The following is a 26441-nucleotide window of genomic DNA, read 5'->3' as shown; positions in this document are numbered from 1 at the left end:
GCGGGCGTGTATTTTGAACACATTTAACATTTTTTGAAGAATGACTATTTTACGCTGTTTAAAAAGTGACATAATGTCACCCTGACCCCTCCATATACCACCAATTTTGTCATATTTGGTATCAACTTGACCGGCTTGAACCTCTACATACTCATAGGTCATTTATTCGTCAATATATGAGCCATATCATGAATAAGTCAAACAAAAATCAAAATTTTGACCATATTTAGACTTCTGTTTCACCATCCGCAGTTCACCAAAATACCTTTCTCAACATTGTGCTCACCAATCTGCTCATGAATAGTTTTGCAACGTACCTATGTTATCACTAGTTCTTTTGATATTTTATACATATCATTCACTTGATAATTCAACGAGATATACCTCAAAATGTAACCCTACCCCCGAATGAATCGGAAGGTTACTCTTTCCGACATCTGTAAATTTGGATGCATGATTTTGTAAACACATGCTACAAATCCTACTGCAGATGATTAGGTTGAGGTAGTCTTCTATAGTAACCATGGTATGACTATAGTAACCATGGTATCCACTAATATAAGCATTTTCTCTCTTTCAGATGTGATGCTGCTGCAGAGCCACAAGATGATGTATTCAATGCAATATCGCTGATTCTGTATGAAAACATACTTTTATGTTTTTCACTGTTATGTTTTTCATATGCAGTAGAACATCTGACAAGAACAGAAAGGGTCATCGGTAGTTTGTAGACACTAGATTGGAACTCCAGCATACTATCCCTCTATTGTACCCAGTGACGGCTTATTGCGTATTCCGCTATTGCTAACAAATGCTTCCACATTCTAAATAAATCACCTTGTCAACATCGAAATGGAGTCAGCCACAAAAACTGTATTTCCTCCAGAGAAAGTTGTGAGAGTCGACACTGACTATTCCTTGTGTATTATTTGCCAAACAAAAAGTGCCGCAACATTAGTTCAAAGTCCCAGTGCTTACGAGAAGATATTACTCTGTATCAGAGAGCGAGCTAAGTACGGTGACAGAGACTATCCCGAAATCAGCCGGCGACTTGGAAATGTCTCCAGCCAGGACCTGCAGGAAAAATCTGCATCATGGCACAGGAAATGTCAGCAGAATACTGTTCATGCTGGAATGCTCAACAGAGCAAAAGGACACTACGAGAAACGATTATCATCCAAAGGAATCCATGATGAAAAATCCTCTCGGGCCTCAACTACATTTACACGCTCTCATTCAACCCCATACAAGAGTGGCCCGTGTTTCTTCTGTGATCTTGGAGCAACGCGTACTAATTCACTACATCTACTCGCCACTGGAAATGCAAGTGTTTCTCTTAAGGAAGCCATTGCAAAAAGTGGAGAAGAACAGCTTCGTGTGAAGCTCAGTACTTCAATAAACCCCACAGACGCGCATGCCATTGATGTTAAATACCACGAGCGATGTTAAGCAATTCATGTAACAAATGTTTGGCATGTCAAGAAATCATCAGAAGTTCCTCAAGCCAGTATTGTAGTTGAGGTTGCAGCAGAAATTGAGTTCCTGAGCCTCGCAGAAGGCATGATGTTGGATGGAAAGATCCTCAACATGGGTGAACTACAAGACACTTTCACTGCAATAAGATCTGCTAACAACGTGACCCATCCAGAATGTCCCCGCAAGGTAATCAAGCAACTGCTGCAGAACGAAATACCCAGTATAGAGTTCAACAAACCGAAGCGCATCAATGAGCCAGAACGTTGCACAATCAAAACTACCAGGGATGAAGCCATTAACCGGATGGAGGAAATGGAGATGGGGATGGAATCGGACATGAGGGTGCTATACAAAGCATCTTCAATTTTGAGGAGAGCGATAAGCAAGGCCGACAAATGGACATTCACTGGAAACATATCTGACTCTACGAGCGAGCATGTTCCAGAAGAACTCTACATAATTTATAGATGGTTAATCCAGAGCCCAAACACAACATTGTCAACAGACAAGATATACTTCGTCGTCAACAAGCATGCCGTCAGTCTGGCACAAAGTACTGTGGCGAAGTACTTGTCACCACAACAAGTTGGAAACAAGGTAACGAAGACCTTCAAAGTGATACACGAGATGCCACAGCAACTGGCTATCGGAATAGCTATGAGGCAAGCCACCAGGAGCAAAAAGGTTGTTGATATGCTACATAAGTTCAGAGTGTCCGTGGAGTACAACAGATTACTCAGAATAGAAGGGAAGATAGCGTCTACCGTACTTCAGAGAATGGCAATAAACGATGGCCTTTACATGCCCCCAGATGTTGTGATGGGAAGATACTTGTTCTTTGCAGTCGACAATGTCGATTTTTGCGGAGGACACTGCCACGTCTGACGTCATCATGCCATCAGTTCAAGACAGTACAAGAACAGAGCAGGATGACGACTCGTCTCTCCTGGAAGTGGTTCTATTGGATGCCATGGCAGAACTGTGATCTCTGGACAAGCCAGACCACATCAAGAACTGCAGAGAGCTCGCAGAGCACTTTACGACACGGATCTTGCAGAAATACAGGAAAGGTGATGAAATTCACTTGGTTTTTGACCGCTATGATGTTTCCTCTTCTTTGAAGACAGCCACTCCTGATAGACGGCAAGGCAGCCAGCCCGTGGTATCCCATCACATCACAGACACTACAAACATAGCCAAGGTGTCGATGAAGCAATTACTGGCGAGTGTGAAGACGAAGATGGCATTAACTGGTTATCTTGCTGAGAAGATGTTGGAAAGAGCAAATGCCATGGGGAAGCACATGGTCATGGCATGGGGATCACAGTGCAAAGCAACCCATACAAACATGGCATACCTCCAAAGTGACCAAGAGGAAGCAGACACTAAGCTCCTCTTGCACGCTGTCGATGCAACCAGTCATGGTGCATCCAGTATTGCCATCCACTCCCCAGACACCGATGTCTTCATTCTGGCACTTCGGTGGTATCCAGTCTTATGCAGGAACACAACTTTTGTTACAGGGACAGGACAAAAGCGCCGCACTGTTTCCCTCCAAATTATTTACCGATCTCTGCGACCAATTCAAGTAGCAGCTTTGCCGGGTGGATGCCGCCCCTCAAACACTGCTCACCAAGATAGACAAGCTCAGATGGTGGATGTTTTCACAGAAACAATGCCAGTCCGAGAAACTCCCTCCAACACGTGATGCCCTCGAACAAGCCATCAGTCGTGCCCACTTCCAAGCCATCGTGTGGTTCAATGACACGACACCAAACCCACAGATTCCATCACCACAAAACTATGGCTGGAAACTTGAGGAGGCAAAATGGGTTCCAGTCATGACCACTCAACTCCCAGCACCAAAGTCTGTTATTCATTTCGTGAAATGCAACTGTTCCAAGTTGAGATGTCAAACAGCACGATGCACCTGCGTGAAAGCAGGACTCAACTGCACAGACACGTGTGGATGTTCCAGTGTGGAAGACAACTGCGAAAACTCACACCACTCAACCGACGACGACGAGGATGAGATACCAGACGAACACGATAACGATGACAGCGACGAGCTCTTTGAATGAGAGCTGACTGCCATGGGACTTATGCATACGCATGAACTCGGGGGTAGGGTTACATTTTGAGGTATATCTCGTTGAATTATCAAGTCAATGATATGTATAAAACATCAAAAGAACGAGTGAGTACATAGGTACGTTGCGATTCTATTCATTAGCAGATTGGTGAGCACAATGTTGAGAAAAAGGTATTTTAGTGAACTGCGGACGGTGAAACCGAAGTCGAAATATGGTCAAAATTTTGATTTTTGTGTGATTTATTCATGATATGGCTCATATATTGACGAATAAATGACGAGAGTATGCAGAGGTTCATGCCGGTCAATTTGATACCAAATATGACAAAATTGGTGGTATCTGGAGGGGTCAGGGTGACATTATGTCACTTTTTAAGCGGCGTAAAAGAGTCATTCTTCAAAAAATATTAAATGTGTTCAAAATACACGTCCGCACCATTTCTCAGAGTGCCACCAAGCTTTTTATTAATCATTAGGGTCTACTTGAAGAGTCTAGCATGGTGGTTTGCTTTCATACCAAAAATCCCACGGGACTTAATTTTGTGCAGGATGCTGCCTGACTAATAAGCCTTAACCCAAAAAAACCCCCCAAAAAAACAAAAAACGTTTATGCAACCCCTTTCTAAAGACTGAGTTAATTGGTGGATGCCACGATACCTAAAGTTACCTGTGGAACCATCTGAATTTACCGATTTCAAATTTCCACAAGCCCTGTCTCTCCGGTGCAGGTTAGTGGCATGGATTCAGTGAACCTTCCCTCACTCACTCACACACACACATAAATCTAATATGAATCATTCATTCCAACCCTGCAAGACCATGGCTTAAATGTTATTACACACGTGTAATACAATATTACACACATTCGCTCCTTCGACACACGAGGACGCCTTCTCTCGGCGACTGCAGTTTTCCAAACTGCCAAACTCAACCTGAACCTGAGGTCTTCGTTTTCTCTCTCGACACACAAGCACACCTCTCTCGGCGAAACCGACCAAAGCTCCTCCCCTTCGCATCACTAACTCCCTCCAGGCGACACACACTCTGCCGACTGGAAGGGGCCTATCCCGGGATGGGGTAGGAATAAGAAGGATCTCTCGGTCTTCCACCACCGCACAAACAATAAAACAACAACCTCCTGATGCACATATAACGTCCCTTTTACCACACAACCTATCTAAACAGGCATTTCATGGGGGATCTGAGCTAATCCCATATTTAGTAGTCCAATAAGGGCCATTTCCATAACAATATATATGAATATATAAAATATATATTAAAAAAATATATATGCATGTGTGTGTGTGTGTGTGTGTGTGTGTGTGTGTGTGTGTGTGTGTGTGTGTGTGTGTGTGTGTGTGTGTGTGTGTGTGTGTGTGTGTGTGTGTGTGTGTGTGTGTGTGTGTGTGGTCTCATATTCACAATCGCTATGCCCTATTGCTTTTCTGTTCAGTGAAAAACAACTGAAACTACTGTTAAAAGGATCATCAAATATCGAAAGGTTGGAGTCCATATGCATCGTGAACTTTGTGCAGGTGATAGTCCGTGTAGGCCTCAGGCTTCAGCCTTTGGGCTCGTGCAATTGCAATATATCCAAGCAAAATAACCATGATGTATTATATACGTGCATAAGCAATCGGCATGTTTTTGCTTCATGTATGTAACCCAGGTTATTTTTATTTTCAGGCAGCGGTCTGTTGCCAAAAACACTGACGAAATAATGTGAGGAGCAATTTGTTTAATAAATGAAGGGTGTAGGCCTCAGGCTTCAGCTGGCAAGCCAGTGCAATTGCAGTCTATTTGAGCTGTATAACCACGATGTATTATATTTGCACATAATCAGTTGGCATATTTTTGCTTTGTGTACGTAATCCAGGTTATTTCGATTTTCCGGAGCGATTGAGGCAGCGGCCTGTTGTCAATGTACCACCGAAATAATGGCATGAGCAACTTGTTTTATAAATTAAGTTTTTTGTACGTAATTTTGGTTTTAGCCCAAGTTGTCAAGGCTGAATATTGTGAAAATACAGAAGGGTCGCCATCATCAACAAACAACTGTTGCAGGCAACAATTTTTGGATCACAAAAAATGGTGCTAATTTCTGGCATTGCAATACAATCTGCTGATGAGCCATTCCCATTTGTTTGGAAACTATGTCAGTTTCCAGTACAGCTCACATTTGGCATGACGATAAGTAAGGCTCAAGATCAAAGTTTGCAAAGTGTTGGAGTGTACCTGCGTGGTCCAGTTTTTACACATGGCCAACCGTATGTGTTGTTGCTTCCCACATTTGCCATCCACAAAATATGCAGTTCACAGTCGCAGTAGATTCATTCAACAAAACCAAAAACGTTGTATATAAGATAAGTGCTTTGAATTTTTTGTTGAAATACATAAACTGTCAAAATATTTTTTGCCATAACAATCCTAAAAAATGTTTTTGCAAGAACTCTGCACCAAGTAGCTGAGTGTATGTACAAAGAGTAGCCTTAGCTCTCTCTTTGTTTTTACTTACAGGTGATCTGGTGTTGCATGAGTGTGCACTTGTTATAGTCATTGTTTTTGTGTTTATCCAACCCGGACATGAAACCAGCCATGCCCGTGCCCAAGAAACACAAAAACAACAAGAAGTGCACACACATGCTCACCCACACTCAAGGAAGCTTGAGGTTTGGAAAATATAAAAGCACTCCTTCGTTTGACCTCGAGCACCAGCATGTGACCTGAAATGAGCAGTCATATGGAAATAAAAACTGGACACATGCCAAGGCTCGGCATCTATTGGCCTGAAGAACCCTGCTGTGAAGCAGGTGAAACGCTGCTGGAGACATGATGTGCTCTTACTTATTCCTAAAATTAGTGAACCAGATCGAGTTTACTTTTGGTTGGAGGTTTGGTTTACCTCCTTCTTTTCAAAATGTATAATCCCAACTGCTGCAACCTTTTACGATATATATATATATATATATATATATATATATATATATATATATATATATATATATATATATATATATATATATATATATATATATATCAAGCCCCCTAACTTCATGAGGCAGCAAGGCACAGGTCGAGTCCCAGAACAGCAAATCTGCCCAAGAATGCATTTTTTCTGCCCTGCTAATCACCAGTTAGAAGGTGAGGTTGCAGTAAGGGAGAATAAATTAAACAAAAAGAGCAACATTGACCCTAAATGTGACATGACACTGACAGCATGCACATAAATTATGCCAACAGATCACCTTCAAACGAGAATGGCATCCATGGTGGGACTCAGCTCTTTGACTGAATCCCTGATTCAGTGAATGATAAAGATCGGTACCTTCTGTGTGATGTAGAAAGCTGAAAATTTGCGTGCCGATGGACATTGAAGCCGATACACCGAGAAAAAAAAAATCACAGAACCATTGGAAAACATCCGTAAATGAAAACATAAATAAATGAAAATAAATCAATCTTCTTCTTCTTCGTTTCGAGCTTGATCTTGGTTTCATTCTCTTTCTTCTCGCCACGCTCAGGGGCCGAGGGTCTATGCCTTTTATTACCCCGGAGCTGTGGCGCGCCCCCGGGCTATATGTCAGGGCAGGTGTCGAGCAGCCATTGGGTTGTATCGTCATCCAAAACACGCAGACCGTGTGCCCCGCTTGGGGCACGGGAGATGGGACAGCCAAGGATGACATGGTCTGCGATTTGTTCCTCCACGCCACACTCACAAGCCGCAGAAGGTGCCACACCCCATCTGTGCATATTTGAGCGGAATCGTCCAACGCCGGTACGTAGACAGTTTAGTCGTACCCAAGCCAGTCTTGGCAAGGGCATTCCGTTGGTATGGGAACCGACGTCGGGAATGAAAGCGCGGAGTCTGGTGGAGTTCATCCGCCATTCCGCACTCCAGTTGTGATCCACCCAGTGGGCCGCACTGATGTTCAGGTTGTTGGCGTTTTTTTCAGCAACGACTGTGCGGCAGGCACAAATGGGTGTCTCAAATTCAGTCGCGGGGCTGCTCATTTGATGAAATAGAGAGCTTGAGATCGAGCAAATGGTTTGGCTCCAGTGGCTGGCGAGTGAGAGATAGAGTGGCTTCTTCATGGCGAAGCTCAGCAGGTTGGATGCCTGCGAGGATGGAAAGGTTGTCCGTTGGTGTGGGACGCAGGCATCCAGTCACAGTACGCAAGGCGCTATTGATGGAAATGTCAATCTGGTGGGAATGAGCACTGCGGAACCAGACGGGCGCGCAGTACTCGGCGGTGGAGTAGACCAGGGCTAAGGCTGCTGTACATAACGTGACAGCGCCCGCACCCCAGCCGGAGCCCACCAGTTGTCTTAGCCTCACGGCGCGGGATGTTAGCTTCTTGCGTAGTGACTCCAGGTGTCGGCGGTAGGTGAGCGACCTGTCCAATGTTACCCCCAAGATATTTTGGCTCAGGGCAGAAGGACAGGGGTTTTCCATTGATGTTCACGTTTAGCTTCCCTGTTGTTCAAATGGAAAGCTGCCGACACTGTTTTGGTTTCGCTGAGTTTCAATCTCCATTTCTGGAGGTATGCCGATAAAGTAGACATGTCCCGGCTCAGAGTCCCCTCTAGTGTTTCCCACTTCCTTGCCGGGTATACGATCGCCAGGTCATCCGCATAAGCGTACTTTGCAGAGACCGTGTTCGGCAGGTCGTCGGTGTAGATATTGAAGAGGAGGGGGGCCAGGACCGATCCCTGTGGGATGCCATCTTTAACGCATTGTAACCTGCTTCACTGTCCGCTATCGGTGGTGAGGGTGAAGCTTCAGTTATAGACAAGTTCCATGATCATACGGACCATGTGCCTGTCTGGGAGCAGGCGGAGCAGCTTGCAGGTGAGGCCATGGTGCCATACAGTGTCATAGGTGGCTGTGAAATCAAGGAACACAGCACCGGCCTTCTTTTTATCCTCAAAGCAGTCCTCGATGTCTTGGATCATAAGAGTGACCTGATCTACGGTAGATTTCCCACGCCGAAAACCAGCTTGCTCCCGAGGGAAAAGCGGATCTACAATTGGTTCGACGTGGGCATAGATGAGACGCTCGAGGATTTTGAAGGTGACACAAAGGAGAGATATCAGGCGATAACTCTTCGGGTGCCCTGGTGGCTTATGAGGCTTGGGGATCGTGACTACTAGGGCCCTTCTCCAGATTTTGGGAATTCTGAGGTGGCGCAAGCAGGAAGAGAGGAATTCGCGTAACCAGGACTTCAATGCCGAGCCAGCATGGAGTACAAGTTCCGGGCAGATGTGATCGGGGCCCAGAGGCTTGTGTGGCTTCAGTATTTGGAGGGCAGTGGCGAGCTCATCCAGGGTGAAGTCATCGGAGATACTTTCGCCGTCTGGTGTTTCCACTCTCCAGAGGTCAGACACCTCTTTGGCCACAAGTCGAGATGACTTGCGGTCCCTCGCTTCGTACACCCCATTCTTCACCAGCTAGGTGGCAATGGTGTTAGCAGAAACGGGGCACTGGCGAGGGGAGCGTGCTGACCGGCCAGTGAGGTTGTTAACGATAATCCATGCTTTGCGGCTGGAGTGCGAGAAGTCGATGGTGTTGACGGCTTCGGTCCACCGCTCAAGCTTCCTTTGGTTGAGTCGCATGAGTAGATTTGGTAGCCGCGCGAATAAATCAATGAAAAACAAAAATAAAAAAAATAAAAGATGCAGGTGAGCAACCCAATCATGGTAATTTTTTGTGTCGATGAACATCAAAGCCAATATACCAGGAAAAAAAATCACAGAACCATTGGAAAATATCTATAAATAAATGAACATAAATAAAAAAAAAAAAATGTAAATAAATAAATGAAAAACCAAATGCAGGTGAGTGACCTGAGACAATAGGGAAGCTCGTTTTTGCTTGCAATATGTAAGCATTCCCTGCTAACATATACAGTATTTTATATATATATATATATATATATATATATATATATATATATATATATATATATATATATATATATATATATATATATATATATATATATATCTGAGTAGCTTTTTCATAAAACTTTTTCAACACACCTTCTGCAAACTTTACACATGGAGTTTGTGTAATCCTGCACAACCCTCAAATTAATTCAAGGTTAGCTTTTAAAGCCATCTCATGGTTGCCCTTTGCACTCACACATACTCAAATCTAAGTGTGCATATGCACTCCCTATTTTACCTCCATGTATCCTCTCTCCTGTCCCATCATTTCTTCTGCCCTCATTCTTAAAAGGTTACTTGTGTGTGTGAGATATATATATATATATATATATATATATATATATATATATATATATATATATATATATATATATATATATTAATACACATACATACTCTTCAATTAACCTGAGATATCTTAGACCGACCTCCTTAAAATACGACCCCTCACCCAGTGTGTCACCTCCAGCCAAGTGGAGTAGTGAAAATGTGAGATTGGGCATGGCCTATGTCATTTCTAACACAGCAGGAAGCCACACAGCTTTACTTCAGGCCTTTCCCCACCTATTCAACCGCTTGAGTCTCCTCCGTTTTATATTATTCTGTGCATCCCCTTTGTATATCAGTATAAAACCAAAATGGTGCACCATATACATTGTCCAAGTTGACAAAATTACTCAAAGTGACTGATACCTTGAGGCGGGTGTACAGAGACGCCGGTAGCACTTCCCGGAGCCTCTGGCCTTGTGGAAGCTTTTGGCAGGATGCGATAGCTCCCAGCGTGGCCGGTTCACCTAACTCCAGCTCGAAGTACACGTCGTGGCTTTGCTCAAGTGCACGTTTTGCATTCTTGGGTATGAAGGGCCAAACGAGGTCGTAAGACACGTGGATGGTGCCAAAGAGGAAAGCGGGTGGATCTCGGTGGACCCTCCACAAGAAAGAGTTCAGGTCACGTTGCTGTAAAACAGCACATGTGGAGCAACAACTTTGATTACCAACAAAACCTTTGACCAAAATATTATAGACAGACCATCTATTGGAACTTGGCATAAAAGGAGGAAATTATTACATCATCAATGTTACACGTCATGATACAATACTCTAATATCCAATTATATACTCGTTTTCACCTTTCCATGACTCTGTACTTACCACCTCTTTTTTCTGACGTAATCCTGGGATTTTGGCTTTGAGAAATGCACGCTCGCCTTTGAGCTGTCTAACCTGGGTTCGAATCTCAATCCAGATATAAACTGTCATCCTGGTTTTTCCCATGCAGAGTGATGCATCAATGTGTGTGCCATTCATGGGATGGATGCTCAGCAGGAGGGCCCGTCTACCAACACAGGTCGGTGGTGGACGCTAAAGATCTCATGGTGTCTTTTGCGAAGAGCAGGCAAGGTATCGCTGGCATTGTAAATAAATTACAAATTTGTGCCACTTTCAGTCGAACGTGAGGCCTGGCTAGCCGTTTCGGGAAAACCTAGGACAAAAATGTTCCCCAGAGACCACACAAGAAGGTGGGAATAATTATTGGGATTTAAATAAGTAGTAGTCATTGTAGTATTCTGCAGTGTACTACTGCTTTACCCATTTTCTTACATTGGGGTTTCAAAGATTCATTTATGATCATGACGTAATGAAGTCAAATATTATCTTGTTACACCAGGTATTCTTCTCATGTGGACGTTTCTGCTCATTTGAGAATTTTACCTGTAAACACAGCACTGACTTGGGCATGTGTGTGTGTGTGTATATATATATATATATATATATATATATATATATATATATATATATATATATATATATATATATATATATATATATATATATATATATATATATATATATATATATGTTCTTCTTTCAGCTGCACCTGTTAGGGGTCACCACAGCGGATCATCCGTTATGATCCGCATACTGATTTGGCACATGTTTTACGCCGGATGCCCTTCCTGACACAACCCTGGTCGCCTCTTACGACACAGGGAATAAGGATTGGGTTTCGCCATGATTCCGGGCTGCTCTACACCCTCTGATAGCGCGGCCCAGCGCAGAGCACCCGTCGTCAAACGATCCTCCAACCCAAGCCTCCGAGTAGCTGGATTACAGGCGCATGCCACTACGCCTGGTATATATATATATATATATATATATATATATATATATATATATATATATATATATATATATATATATATATATATATATATATATATATATATATATATATATATATTAAATTAATAGGGTGCTTCTAAAAAATGAAAGTTTTTTTTTAATGCGCAGAACCCGCCATTCAGTGAGGTTCCTACTAGAAATCATTGTGTTAAAATATTTTTTTTCTTGAGTCATGTTCTTGAACTTGCACAAGCGATGCAAAGTTGCACAAAGGGCATCAAAAACTGCCAAAAATGATTTTTTTTCCTCTTTTCGCAGATCAATTAAAAGTTTATTTTGATATCATCTGAATTTACTGTTTTGAGGGTTTAATTAATGTATTCGTATAATTAAATACATAAAAATGATATTAAATATTGATGTGAAGAAATGAAAATCAGCTCATAAATTGCTAAATCTAAAAAAATGAAGTCCCAACTCAGTCCAAACTTCGGAAACGGAAAGTTTTCTTGTTGAAAGTTGCGCAATTGCACAGCAGTGAGCAGAGCCTTTCTTCATGTGTGCATGAATTAACGCGCAAGCTTGGCAAAAACTTGTAACTTTTCAATGTGTACTTACCACTCTGTAACATTTCCCACTTAACCATGATGTTTTTATCTTTTTTTCGGACCAGAAATTTCTGCATATTTTGGGGGTAATGGCCTCCAGAACTAGATCGAAAAGGGCCATTTGGCTGATTGGATCCCCTAATCCAACACTTCCTGGCCAGAAGCTTCCTTCTAAGGCCGAAGTTCTCCACTTTTTGATGTTCCTTCATGTGGAAATGAATGAGACCCAAACTGCAAGTGTGAATCAAACATCACTAGAGCTAATGAACATCTGGTCCACAGAGGGGATTCCTACTAAGCACCTTCCTGATGTGGTAGTCCATGTGCGAAAATTACACACAACGTGGCAGGGTTTAAAGAAAAGCATCAATCGGAAGACTGCTACCAACATAGAGAAACAAGACAATTTCAAGGCCGACCTGGATGAGCTGTTTGACATAGCTCACGCTGATGCTATGAATCTTATAAAAATCGATGAGGACAAGGAGTTTCTTGCTTCTCAGCGTGAAAAGGGGCGTCCAGGAAAGATCGGGAGTCTTGACTACAAGACTGCCAGGACTTCAGAGAAAATTATGAAACGTAAGGATGAAGAGAAAAAGAGGAAACAGAAGGCGCTTTTGGAGATGGCCGCAACTTCTGAAACAGCCAACCTCCAGTCTTCCTCCTCCTCCAGCTCTACTGAATCTAGTCCAAGTCGACAACCATCTTCTTCCATCCATCCAACCACCTGTGATTCCCAGCCTCCGAAGAGAAAACGTGGGACAACTGGATTAACATCTGAAGTAACTGAGGCCCTGGATAGAACTCTCCTTAGCGATCGTTCTGCAAGTCGGGTTCTAATTCCATTTGCCAAGCAATTGGGACAAGACATCAATAAACTTTCTCTCAGTCCAAGTGCCATCCGTGCCGCTCGTGTTAAGCACCGGAAGCAACGCGCTGAAGAGATAAAGCAGAGCTTTAAGGTTGACACACCCCTGGTAGTGCACTGGGATTCCAAGCTGATGCCAGACCTAACTGGAAGAGACAAAGTTGACAGGCTGCCAATTCTGGTCACTGGGAATGGTGTGTCAAAAATCCTGGCAATTCCGATGCTGAAAGACTCCAAGGCGGAAGAAACAGCCGCGGTCATCTTTTCAACAGTTAAGGAGTGGAACCTGATTGGACGTGTCAAAGGGATGTGTTTTGACATGACAGCTGTTAATACTGGAATCCGGGGTGGGGTCTGTGTTTGTATTGAAAACATCCTTGATCATCAACTTCTTTATTTTGCGTGTCGGCACTATGTCTTAGAACTTGTTTTGGAAGCAGTTTACTCTTCTTCGGTCGATGAAGCATCCCGAGGGACAGACATCACCTTATTCCAAACCCTCCGGGACTGCTGGCTCCATTTTAATTTCACGCAGTACTTGACTGCTGCTGATGATGCAAGCACAGCCACCGATATCCATCCATGGGCCAATTCTGTCATTCAGCATGCCCAAGAGCTTCTGAAGCAGAAGCATCCCCGAGACGACCACAAAAAACTTCTCCAACTGACGATCATTTTCCTTGGAGGCGTCCCTTCTGGACATCAGGTTCCAACATTCAGGGCACCTGGCGCCGTTCACCGAGCGCGTTGGATGGCTCGTGCAATTTACTGCTTCAAGATCTGGATGTTTCAAGGGCAGTTCTCGGATTTTCTCACTAAATGCGTCATCATCCCGCAGTACATGTCGCACAGAACGCCTGTTTAGCGGGATCAAGCAGGTCTGTCTTTTTGTTGCTAAGCACTATATCAGGGCCTGGTTCGACGCTCGAAATGCTGCTTCCGCGCCAAAGAATGACCTCCAGCTCCTTCAAGCCCTCCATTCCTTGAATCATGCTGCATACAAAACAATGAGCCGCCATCTGTGGTACCTGAGCGAAGTTAACGTCGGCCTTGCACTCTTTGATGACAACTTAGATTCGTCAGAAAAGATCGCCATGGTAATAAACATGAAGGACGTGGAGGGTTCAGAGGATCCATCTCGACGAGTCTGGCTTCCCAATCCAGAGGGAAAGAAGCTGTCTGACCTCTGCTCCTCCCAAACTAAAAATCTCTTTACGCTCCTCGAGCTGCCAGAAGACTTTCTTGAGGAAAAGGATCCATCAAACTGGAAGAGCTTTGAATCCTACGTCAAAGCAAAACAGAGGGTTGACTCTTTGAACGTCGTGAATGATGCGGCCGAAAGAGGCGTCGCCCTCATCCAAGATTTCACTAAAGCTGGTCGAACAAGAGATGAGGCTCAAGTGCAGTACCTTGTTCAAGTGATGGAGGATGACCGACGGAAATACCCAAAGGAAACTTTGATTTTATAAAGGCATATTATTTACTTTTCAAGATAATCTTTTTTAATTGTTTTCATCAAAAGAGATTTTCATTTTCATTTAGCCATGTTGTACTAATGGAGAAGGATGTCAAGTGCCTGCGCAAGTCCTAAATATTATGTAATCTTAATAAAACTTGGAAGATTTTAGTTTTTCATGAAACCTCACCATTTGGAAGGTTCTGCAAACTTCTATTGCAAATTTGACTTTTTACCATAGTAGCAAAAAGCGCCCTAAATTATATATATATATATATATATATATATATATATATATATATATATATATATATATATATATATATATATATATATATATATATATATATATATATATATATATATATATATATATATATATATTTGTAAAGCTCATTCTAACCACTCACTGACTGACTGATGTTAAAGTTCTGTACCTTCTGGGTGACATAGAAAGATGTAAATTTGCGTGCTGATGGACATTGAAGCCGATACATCGGAAAAATTCACAGAACCATTGGAGAGTGTCCACCAATGAAAATAAATAAATGAAAAAAACATACAGGTGAGTGAATCAAGACAATGGAGAAGCACGGTAATTTTGCATGCCGATGGACATTGAAGCTGATACACCAGAGAAAATCCTAAAACCATCAGAAAGCATCTGAAAATGAAAATATAAAAATTAAAATAAATAAATAAATAAGAATAAATTAAAAAAATGCAGGTGAGCGACCCAAGACAATGGAGGTGAGACAATGGAGAAGCATGGTAATTCCATGTGCTGACTGAAATCGAAGCTGATACACCAGGAAAAATCACAGAACCAATGAAAAGAATCCATAAATAAAATAAAAAAATGAAAATAAATAAAAGAAAAATCAAGTGCAGCTGGGTGACCCGAGACAATGGCACAGTTTGTATGTTTACAAAATGTGTAAGCATACCCCGCTATTGTATGTATGTATGTATGTATGTATGTATGTATGTATGTATATATATATATAATTGTAACCACTCACTGACTGACTCAGTCCCTCAATAACTGACATAAAAGTTTGGAACCTTCTGGGTGATGCATAAAGCTGAAATTTTGCATGCCGCCGGACATCGAGGCCGATACACCGGAAAAAAAAAATCACAGAACTGTTGGAAAGCATCTGTAAATGATAATATAACTAAATGAAAAAAAGTGAGAAAAATGCAGGTGAGTGACCCGAGAGAATAGGGAAGCACGCATGGTTCGTGAGTGCTTACAATGTGTGAGTATACCCTACCAGTGTGTGTGTGTGTGTGTGTGTGTGTGTGTGTGTGTGTGTGTGTGTGTGTGTGTGTGTGTGTGTGTGTATATATATATATATATATATATATATATATATATATATATATATATATATATATATATATATATATATATATATATATATATATATATATATTAATAAAACCGGGCGTAGTGGCGTGCGCCTGTAATCCGGCTACTCGGAGGCTTGGGTTGGAGGATCGCTTGAGGACGGGAGCTCTGCGCTGGGCCGCGCTATGAGAGGCAGCCCGGAATCATGGCAAAACCCAATCCTTATCCCTGTGTCGTAAGAGGCGACCAGGGTTGCGTCAGGAAGGGCATCCGGCGTAAAAACTATGCCAAATCAGTATGCAGATCATAACGGATGATCCGCTGTGCCGACCCCTAACGGGAGCAGCCAAAAGACGACAACATATATATATATATATATATATATATATATATATATATATATATATATATATATATATATATATATATATATATATATATATATATATATATATATATATATATATATATATATAAAATCGCCAAAAATGGATGTGAGAAATTCACTTTGAGGATCTATTTACCAAAACACAAACGCGAGTTCGAGTTCGACTGATGCTGTAAGGTGGCGGGGAGGGTGAGAGATGGAGGTTGAAGAGTCACGAAGGGAAGGGTTCGACTGGGAGGGAAGCTCGGGTGAGCTGAGAATGCGGAAAGCCGCTTGTGTTAATCTGAGAGACGCCTGTGACTAAAACTTACTGAACGAGTGCTGAAAGTGACGGATGGGCCAGCTTTGATGTGGGTTCGGAATGCTACAGCTTGCGAGAGGAGACCACAAGCTCCTGATGTCGATGGGGTCGTTCGTGAGTCCGATGACGAGTCGTGTACCCATGAGCCTCGCCTCGAAACGACCACATCGAGTCTTAAAGCTTCACAATTAACTCGATACATCGTTTTGGCCAAAACTGGTGGAATTAAACCACATTTATCCCCCGATTTTCATTGTGGGATTCCAAGTCGGTTTGTAATCCGTGTTTGATGTAACCATGTTAAAAGCCTCAGGTTAACAATTTCTCTGTCCCGCAGGATTAGGCTTTCACCTGAAGCTTTTGCATCCTTCGCAAACCAATCAATTAAATTAAACTTCGTGATTTATCATTTGAAATGGGTTAATCCGTTTGTAATTCGAACTGGATTTTCCATTAAAGGACTGCTTCGTGGTTTTCCTAATTAGATCATTTCAAGTTAATTGGCAATCTCAATGTTTGCAGCCAAAGCGTTTGCAACGTAATCCCATCGATTGAGCTTTGCAACTGTGCAGTTTGTCGGTGCGACGTTGGTTTAGGGAAATAGGAGCACACCTTAGCACACCTGTACACACACATACAGGTAAATGCACCTTTACAACAACGCTTATGCACAGACTTATAACCCCGATAATAAGAGTCTGACAAAGTGAGACCTTTTTTTCCAAATGTTCAGCGTTTAGAGTTTTATAAAATGAGGATGGGACTTGGGAGGTTTCAAAAAGTTTTCACGGAAATGAAAAATTTCTTGTCTGTGTGTCCAAGAGCGTGCGTCGATCTCTAAAGTAACGTCGGGCCTGACTACAGTACTTTCAAAGTAGAAATGAGGACACACAAACACACACACACACACACACACGAAGAAGCGCAGAGAAGCTACAGGACCTCTGTCGGCGTTTCTTTCAAATGTTCCCGCACCCAGCAGGAGTGAACAGAGGCTGCAGATGGCCCAGGCAGGGGGCTGGGAGACCGCCGCTCCAGCGGACCCCCTTGCGCAGAGAAAAAAAAAAGGGCCGAGCAAGGAAGAAAGGCAGAGGGGACGTGCAGATAATGAGAGAGGCCTGAGGAATACAAGGCCACCGCCGAACCCGGTGGACACCGAAAAGGCGCAGCGAGAGACAAAAAACAGTCACCTTACTTTTTTGGGAAGTTCACAGTGCGCTAATCCCGGGCTTGCGCGTCCACCCATCCCGCACGGGATCGTCACCAGCACAAACAGCCACAGCATGCTGAGTTCGAGGAAGTTTCACCGAAGTTTGCCTGCAGATGTGAACGGAACAATTTGACTCTATTACGGTGGCAAAATGGGGAAAGAAAATAAATAGCGCAAGAAAAAAAAAAAAAAGGGAGGAAATGAGGGCTACCGGACTTGAAAAGAGCTTCAAATGTGCCGGTTATCCACACGAGTCTTGAACGTTCCGCCGTACTTTGGGTATCGGTCTGAGTACTCTGCCTCCTCCATTTAACCGAGGCTCCGTTGAGTATGCACGCAACTCATAACACAGCCCCCTTCCACTCCTCTTCTTTGATCCCCCTCCCTCCACCAACCACCTCTCATCATCATACATTCTCCTTCCTCGCAGTCCTCCCACGATCGTAACATTCGTTGATTTAAACGTCAAGCCCTCCGACAGTCAGCCGAGATGTATATGCACGCCCAGCCCGAGTTCGGATCTCGACCCAGCTATAAACTGCCGTCCTGGTAATTCACATGTGGGGAGAACCATCAACCTGTTCGCCGTCCATCGAATGGACGTAATGCCGGAGGACCTGTCTGCCGACACTGTCGGAGAACGTCATGAATCCCACAGTGTGTCTTTGGCAAAGAGTAGGTGAGTTATCGCCGGCACTCTTAACCAATTCCTACCTGATTGACTGCTGGGCAAGGTGCAAGCAAATAGCCCGGTACAACCCTTACCAAGAGACTTAAACTTCACCAAGAGATAGTTTTGACAGCACCGACGATGTCTCAAGTATATCGTGGATTGATGATGATCATGATGATGATTTTGATGGCGATGTTGATAACGATGATGCTGATTATGGTGATCATGTAAATTATGATTACAGTGGTGATGATGGTGATGATGATGATGTTGAGGATGATGATTGTGGTGATAATGTACATGATGATTATGATGCTGATGGTGATGATTAATGCACACCGCTCCTTCCCAATTCCATATCCAGGTGATGCATGACGTCATCGGCGGACGCAGACGGAAGGGAGTACTCGGTTTTTACTCCGTTTGTTTGTTTGTTTTCTTGGTTGTCGGGTGATATCTCAGCTGTCCTTTTTGCTAGGAAGCTGAAATTTGGGGACAAAAGTGACGATGTGCTTTGACAAAAACGATCTTTTTTATTTTTTGATTAATCAATGAATTGATTCATTATTTAATTATTATAGATTTATTAATTATTGCATTTAATTTATTTCTCATCCTGGCACCTTTTGAGCGAGGAAGCTGATATTTGGGCACGACAGTAAACAAGTGATTTGGCTATAAAAAGGGTATTTTTGATTTATTATCTAATCAATTGATTAATTAATTTTTCGATTAATTACTTTTTGAAAAAGTTAGATTCAGATGAAACAGTGGTGGTTTTGGTATGCTATAAACCAATTCATTAAGAAATCAATTATTTTACGATTACTATTTATTTATTTTAATTATGCAATTAATCGATTTATCAATCAATTATTGTACACTCCTCCCTCCCAATTCCATCTCCACGTGCTGCAAGGTGGCATCGCTGGCCACTGAAGGTGCCCTAACTGGCAGGACTGGAGGATTTGCTATTTATTTGGCATGGTGGTGGTTATTTTGAAAGTACCTGTACTTGTGGTGATAATGTTAATTATGATTATGGTGATGATGATGATCTCGATGATGTTAATGACAATGATGATGATGTTGATGGTAATTATGATTATGGTGGTGATGATGATGATGATGATGATGATGCTGATGATGATGCTGATTATGGTGGTGATGATGCTGAGGATGATGATTATGGTGGTGATGATGCTGAGGATGATGATGATGTTGAGGATTATGATGGTCATAATGCTAATTATGATTATGGTGATAGTGATTTCTGATGATGATGATGATGATGATTCACAATGTAAAACTCCACAAAGTCGATTCACTTAACGTCAGGGTCCACATGGCGCTCTGGATCTTTTCGGGCGTCTCCTCATCAGATCGTTACGTACTTTATTGTATTCGTTTATAAACTTCTCTGATTATAAAAAGAAACTTCTCCAGTCAATGACATTTCGACCAACCTGATGGATTTCCGCTGTTTTTTGCCATGTATATCTGTTGTTTTTATTTCACTCGAACCCGAAGTCTTAACGATTTGAAACAGTCCTGTTGTTTTTGTTAACAAATCAATTGAAAGAGAGACCAAATCGTAATGCAGTCCAATACTGTTGGCATTTTTCATTCCAAAGAAAATTGCATATGACGTTGGCTTAAAAAAAGCACAAGAAATCTGATCGTGGGCTTGACCCGGTAAGGGCACTTAACTGGCAGGACTTGCCAAAGTTCTGCTCAACCACAGGGTCGATGTCTGGGCATGGTTCTGCTTCAGATGTTTCCCTTTTAAAGAGTAAGCCTCATGGCTGGAATGCTTGCCACTGAGGTCTTTTTGAAACCCCTCATGGTTGAACGTGGTCTGCTGTCTGTCTACTTGTTTGTTTAGGTAAGATTAACCCGTTATTCTGTTACAGTCTTTGCATATGGCTGAACGCACCTTACAAAGCCTTATCATATCAGAACAAAACAACACGAAAAGCAAAACAGCCAAATTATTCACACTCATATGGAAAAAGAGTTCAGCCTTCTAAATATCTTTGAGAAGAGGGCCAAGCTAAGGACTATACATGACAGGATATATTCAGAAGAAGCTGTCATCGTTATTGTGATGGACTATAAGGGTATAGGGGGAGGTTATATGTTCACATTAAACAAATAACAATTATGATTAACTTGGCACGTTGTTTCTGAAAATGTGTTTAATTTTTTTCTTCCACTAAATCTCCTATTGTTCTTCTTCCTTATCAATGAATGCATATAACAGCAGGTCGGCCATTTGGTAGAAAAGACTTACACTCTCTTATCTTATCCGAGATTTAACTCTCTTATGAAGTTAGTTGGCTTCATCCTTTCTTTAAACCTAGTTATCTTTCCACTTACCACATTAACATTTGCAACATGTCCCATTTATCTGACGTATTTATCCGAGATTTTAATTTTTTTGTGTACAATTGTGAGACGTTCACATTCATGGAAGAGATGGACACCACGATTTATGAGGATCATTGAAACAAATGGCAATTGGGCTCGTGGGGGTCCAGTTGCTATGCCCCCACTGTTCTCAAGACAACAAACACAACCAACCCCGACCTCCTTCCCAAAACCTTTACCACTTCCATGTCCCCTCCTTAATCCTGCTCCCCATGGGGCCGACACTATCCTTGAAAAGTTTGGTCACGATCAATTAAAATGGATAAACAGATTACCCATCCCCCCACCCCCCCCCCGATTCCAAATCCCCCCTTAAATCTCAAAATCTGTTCGAGCTAATACCTTCGTTTTTTCATCATTAGCCCCCATGGGGCCTACACTATACCTACCAAGTTTGCTGGCAATCACTCAAGCCGTTACAGAGACTCCATCCCCCTATTCAACCCCGCCCTCCCCCCAAAAATTGAAAAAAAAATCGATAAAAGATCATATTTTTTTCACGAAAAATGCCCCATGGGGTCTCTATTATGCAGCTACGTTTGGTAGCACTGTGGACCATTGGGCTCACGTTTATAGCCAGACCCCAACATAGAGAACACCCTTCCCACTCCCCCCCGTTTCCCCACATTGTCCCCCATTATGTGTGCCAAGTTTGGTTGCGATGACATGCTGTTACAATGATCTCCCCCTCCCCAACTGTCCTTTCCAGTTTCCCCCACCCTATGACACTCCCCGATTGGACCTTTATTATGTCTGCCAAGCTTGGTTATGTTCTGTTGTTATGCTCCCTACAGTGTTCTGTTATCAAGATTATAAGGGCACGTACAGACAGAGAGACAAACAAAAACATAGGGGCAATACCCCTGGGTGCTCACCTGGTAGTGGCTGGATAAGGAAACCATGACCCACAAAATATATAATGGAGAAGAAAGTAAATACCTATGGATTTTGTTTTTAATGCCGTGAACAAAATTTAATACATCACGGGTGATAGAGGTTGTAGTCAAGTTTCATCAAAATTGTGTTTGTGGTTTCGTAGAAAAAAGCAAATATATATTTTTAGGGGAACAACCCCCCCCCCACCCTAGAACCCCTTATGCCCCAATCTTATTAACATCATGAACAAACTTTAGTACATCACAGGTGATGAAGGTGGTGGTCAACATCGGAAATGTTTGTGTAGTTTCTGAGAATAAAGCAAACACCACTTTTTTGGGACAACCCCCCCCTCGCCCCACCATGCACCGCCTAGACCCCGACTTTTTTTTTTAAATGATGTGACCTATCTTTGGTACATCACGGGTGATAAAGGTTGCAGTCAAGTTTCATAAAAATTGTGTGTGTAGTTTTGGAGAGGAAAGCAAATACATATTTTGGGGGGCACAACCCCCCCCCCTTTACTCCGATTTTTCGAATGTCATGAACAAACTTTCATTCACCACGGGTGATGAAGGTTGTAGTGAAGTTTCATGGGAATTGTTTGTCTAGTTTCAGAGAAGAAAGCAAATACCTCTTTTGGGGGCAACCTCCCTGTAGATTCCCTTATATACTGATTGTTTTTTTAATGCCATAAACAGGCTTTGGTCCATACCGGGTGATGAAGGTTGTGGTCAAGTTTCATCGAAATCGTGTGTGTGTAGTTTCAGAGAAGTTGCAACTGCTTGTGGACGGGCTGACGGACGGATGATGCGCCATCCCAAAAGCTCCCCGGAAATTCGTTCCTGGTGAGCTAAAAATGGAATTTTATGATAAAGGCAGCCTTGCATTTGTGTTCAGCTTTGCCTGATGAAAGACTGGTGTGATATTGGGAGTTGCATGATTATTAATGAATGCATGATGAACCGGAACTGACGAGGTAGAACCGAGAGTGACGTCAGTGGTCCGTCGAGTGAGTGGAGCAGGATACGCCATTAAAAACGATTGAGCTGAAAGACCAAAATGTGGGCTGACTTTACAACACAACAACTGGTTAGCTTGCAAACGCTGCATCTCGTGAACCATTTTAATTGGGAATTGTTTTATTTTGAAGGAGTTTTTTTGTTTAATAGCAGAACCATAATCATGTGGTTCCTACTTAAACACACGCGCTGAAAATCAAGAATGTGCCGAGTGGGATTATGATGTTCACCATCTTTGATTGGCACACACCTTTTAAAGGTCTAGGTGCCAAGTTGGCCCGTTGATCCATTTGACCAAATTTTCATTGGTCTTCATGGCCTTGTTGCATAATCACCCGCTGTGCTGTTCACCATTAGCTTGCCTTTCACCAAGCCTCGATGGGCCAGGGCGAGGGCAGAGATTATAAGTTCGTTATTATTGCCAAATAATACAACAATATTGCAATATAATATAATTAGTATTAATTAATATATGGTTTCTTACAATGTTTGGTGCATCACAAATGTGTATTATTTTTGATATTTATTTTGGACTTGATTGCCATGCCGTGGAAGGACCAATTAAGTTGCTCGAAACACCTTAACATGGGAATTCTCAGAATATTTGATGTTAATTAGCCTAATCAACTCAGGAGACCATGACAATCATTTTGGTGTCACATTCCACATGAGATCACTCCAGTATAACTCCACAAAAAACATGCCTCACACACACACACACCTTCTCTTCTCCTTTCGGCTGCTCCCATTAGGGGTCGCTACAGCGGATCATCCGTATGATCCGCATAATGATTTGGCACATGTTTTACGCCAGATGCCCTTCCCGACGCAACCCTGGTCGCCTCCTATGACACAGGGATAAGATATATTGGCAGATCTGTAAACCCTCATGCCTCAAAGTGATCCCCAGGTAGTTATTTCGTTAGTCTTCATGCAGACAGACCTTCCCTTCATGTCTGGTGGGTTTACGGCAGGAAGTCTGCTGCATGGGTCCAATAGCTCGGTCGAATAATTATATCTCCATATTTTTTTTATCAATCCTGATTTCCATTTCAACCCTTTCCTTTTATCCATAATATAAATCAAAGCAGGAACCGTACCCAGGCAGCCACCCAATGAGAGACTCACCACCAACACTGTAAAGAACGTGCATGACGTGCCCTTTCATTCGAATCTGCACACCGATTTACAAATAAATATATATGGATATGTATATTGTTACGGATTTCAGAATCTGATCCAATGAATGCATGCAAACATCTAGGTCCAAAGACAGTTATTTCCCTAAATGCATGACCACGATAGACCCATCCCTTGGTCTGGTGGGATTCTAACTTTGATGCATTGAGAACGGTGAAGAATAGATTCCTTCTCTTGTGGAAAGCTCATTTTTCTCTTTAGGACAGACATATTCATGCTCGTAAGATAGCCGTTAGCCTAACGGAGGCTCGACACCAACGTCTTTCCATCGACGGTGACACCACATTCAGGAGCTCTATGGATGCGAACTGGCTCTTTTTCATATTGGGCTGAACACTGAGATGATAATTGTTGTTGATGTTTTATGAGCGCTTCACGTTTTTGCTTGGTAATTCTGGCAAATGGCTGCGTTCTGCCGTTCGTCCAGCACCACAAACATGGCATCGTAGGCCAGGAATGACCGTGGGACGGGCTCGTTGTCACATGCAATGATGCGCAAATGGGCGGGGTGGAATTGGCTGGAGTCTGCTTGAGGCTCCGCCCAGACGGGCTGCCTATAAAAAGGAGGAGAGGACCGTTTTTGTCCAGTCAATTGGCGACAGCTGGTTGCGGGTCTGACAGCTTTGTATGCCTGGTGTTGGCTTTATGGTTAGGGTGGTGGGCTTGGGATCCCAGGGTCCTGAGTTCAAATCCCACTCAGCTGTTGAATTAATACCAGGTGGGGTTCACTCGACCTGTCATCCTTCCAAGGTCGGCAAAACGAGTGCCAGAATGCTGGTTTTCTGTGTTGGAGTGGCGACCCATCCAGGATTTGTGTCCAATAGCCAAGGAGACTGCTTAGGCAGCACCAACATTCTGCACAGAGTATGGTCCCAATGGATGGATGGATACATATATATCTATATATTGTTACGTATTTGGAAGTTTACTGCACTCAACATACAGGTCCTATAGCTCAGTTATATCGATAAGTAAATGTGGATAGATAGCTCCCTTTTCTCTTGCCTAATGGGTAATTAAATGTTCTTGCGCTGTGGAGTTATTTTGATAGTCAGGTTTTCCTTTTTTAATTTTTATAACACCCACGATAACAACACCAATGAAAACAATCTGCTCCCGGCATTCTCCACACTGAGTAGGGGAAAGGTCATGCCCCACCCTTCCATTCGCTGGGGCACTCCAACAAATGGAATGCGACATCCCCAACCCACCGTTTGCTTGGTGGTGCACGGAGTAGGGGAAAGGTCAAGCCCCACCCTTCGATTCGCTGGGGCACTCCAAGAGATGGTATGCAACAGCCCCCACCGACGGCGAACGAGTCACGCCGGAAGCGAGCCGCGCCCGAGAGGGATAAGAAGGGAATGGAGAAACAGAAGTGGGCTCTTCTGGGTTCTTGTTTCTTGGTTGGTGGTTGTTCGGAGAGCACGGAAGGTGGTTGGTGGTTCTTCGGTTGAATCGACTCAGCGGATTGTGAATGATTGGCGCCTCGTCTTCACCAGCACGTGTTCTGGAGCGTGAGAGGATCCGCCGGAGCTCGGGAGGATGATCGCATCTCGCTGGTGGCTGGATTTGGCTCGCTTCTCGTTGGTGCCCGGTTCGAATCGGCTCGAAGACCACACGAGGTGGACAGGTCCGAGGCAGGTTCTGGTCTTCAGTTCTTAATAAAGACCGTTTTTGGTCTGATTCTTTTGGGTGTGTGCTTGTGTGTGTTTGTGGCGCCAGTATAGTAAGTAATGAATTGTTAAGTGCCTTGCTGTACATACATGCTTATCAATATTTGGATAACTCTGCCCTTGCGTGCTCCCCTCATTTCCCGATTGTTTAATAAATATCGCCATTTGTGAAATGTATCAGCTCGTTCATGTCCTTTCCTCCATTGACTTAGCATGCTGCGTGTTGGAAAATTAGCAAGGCCGTTGTGCCGCCATAAGGGGACATTTGGACCGACGGATCTCGGTGACCATCCGCTCGGGTCACACATGGTTCGAGTACGCTAGCGGCTCGTTCCGTATGGGTGCAGTCGAGGGTGTGAAGACTCGGTAAATTGACACGTGGATCTCCAGATATTTTGAAAATTGGCAAATAACCCTGTACCACGTGGTAGAAATATTGACGCTTCACGGTCTGATAAGGGACCCGTACTTTTCGGAGTTTTCCGAAGAAGTACGATCTAAATTCCAGGTGATCGGTGGAGCCAACTCCACTGCTCCACCTGGCGGTCATGCTCGTTGCGGACGCCCAGCCCGCAACAAATAGGTGTCAGGCGTGGGATTCAAACCCCTCCAGCTCTGTAGAGAAATTTACGGGTCGGACCAGGGGTGTACGGAGCGAACCCCCCCCCCCCGTTCCCCCAAATTACGAGCTTCGGCATATCTTTTATATGACGGACCAGCAATCGCTAATCTCTTGCCATGTGA

The 26441-nt window shown here is 43.1% G+C and overlaps 1 protein-coding gene across 2 annotated transcripts in view; it reads right to left on the bottom strand.

Moving 5' to 3' along the window:
• Positions 1-18174, bottom strand: part of LOC147024980 (metalloprotease TIKI2-like) — a 92767-nt gene extending 74593 nt beyond the window's left edge. Inside the window, exons 1-3 of one of the 2 annotated variants that reach the window (XM_085885476.1) lie at positions 18035-18174; positions 17809-17930; positions 10208-10471 (exon numbers count right to left, since the gene is read on the bottom strand). In XM_085885476.1, the coding sequence (XP_085741602.1) occupies positions 10208-10471; positions 17809-17898 (354 nt within the window). In that variant the 5' untranslated portion in view covers positions 17899-17930; positions 18035-18174. The remainder of the gene's footprint in view (positions 1-10207; positions 10472-17808; positions 17931-18034) is intronic. The other variant, XM_085885477.1, reaches the window with a different exon arrangement.
• Between the last annotated feature and the right edge of the window lie 8267 nt (positions 18175-26441).

This window comes from Eptatretus burgeri, chromosome 6 (assembly GCF_056783735.1).
Source record: "Eptatretus burgeri isolate ZD-2024b chromosome 6, Ebu_testis_v1, whole genome shotgun sequence".
NCBI classification, from domain to species: domain Eukaryota; kingdom Metazoa; phylum Chordata; class Myxini; order Myxiniformes; family Myxinidae; genus Eptatretus; species Eptatretus burgeri.
The sequence above is the reverse complement of the archived record's forward strand: the minus strand, read 5'-3'. Positions and strand labels throughout refer to the sequence as shown.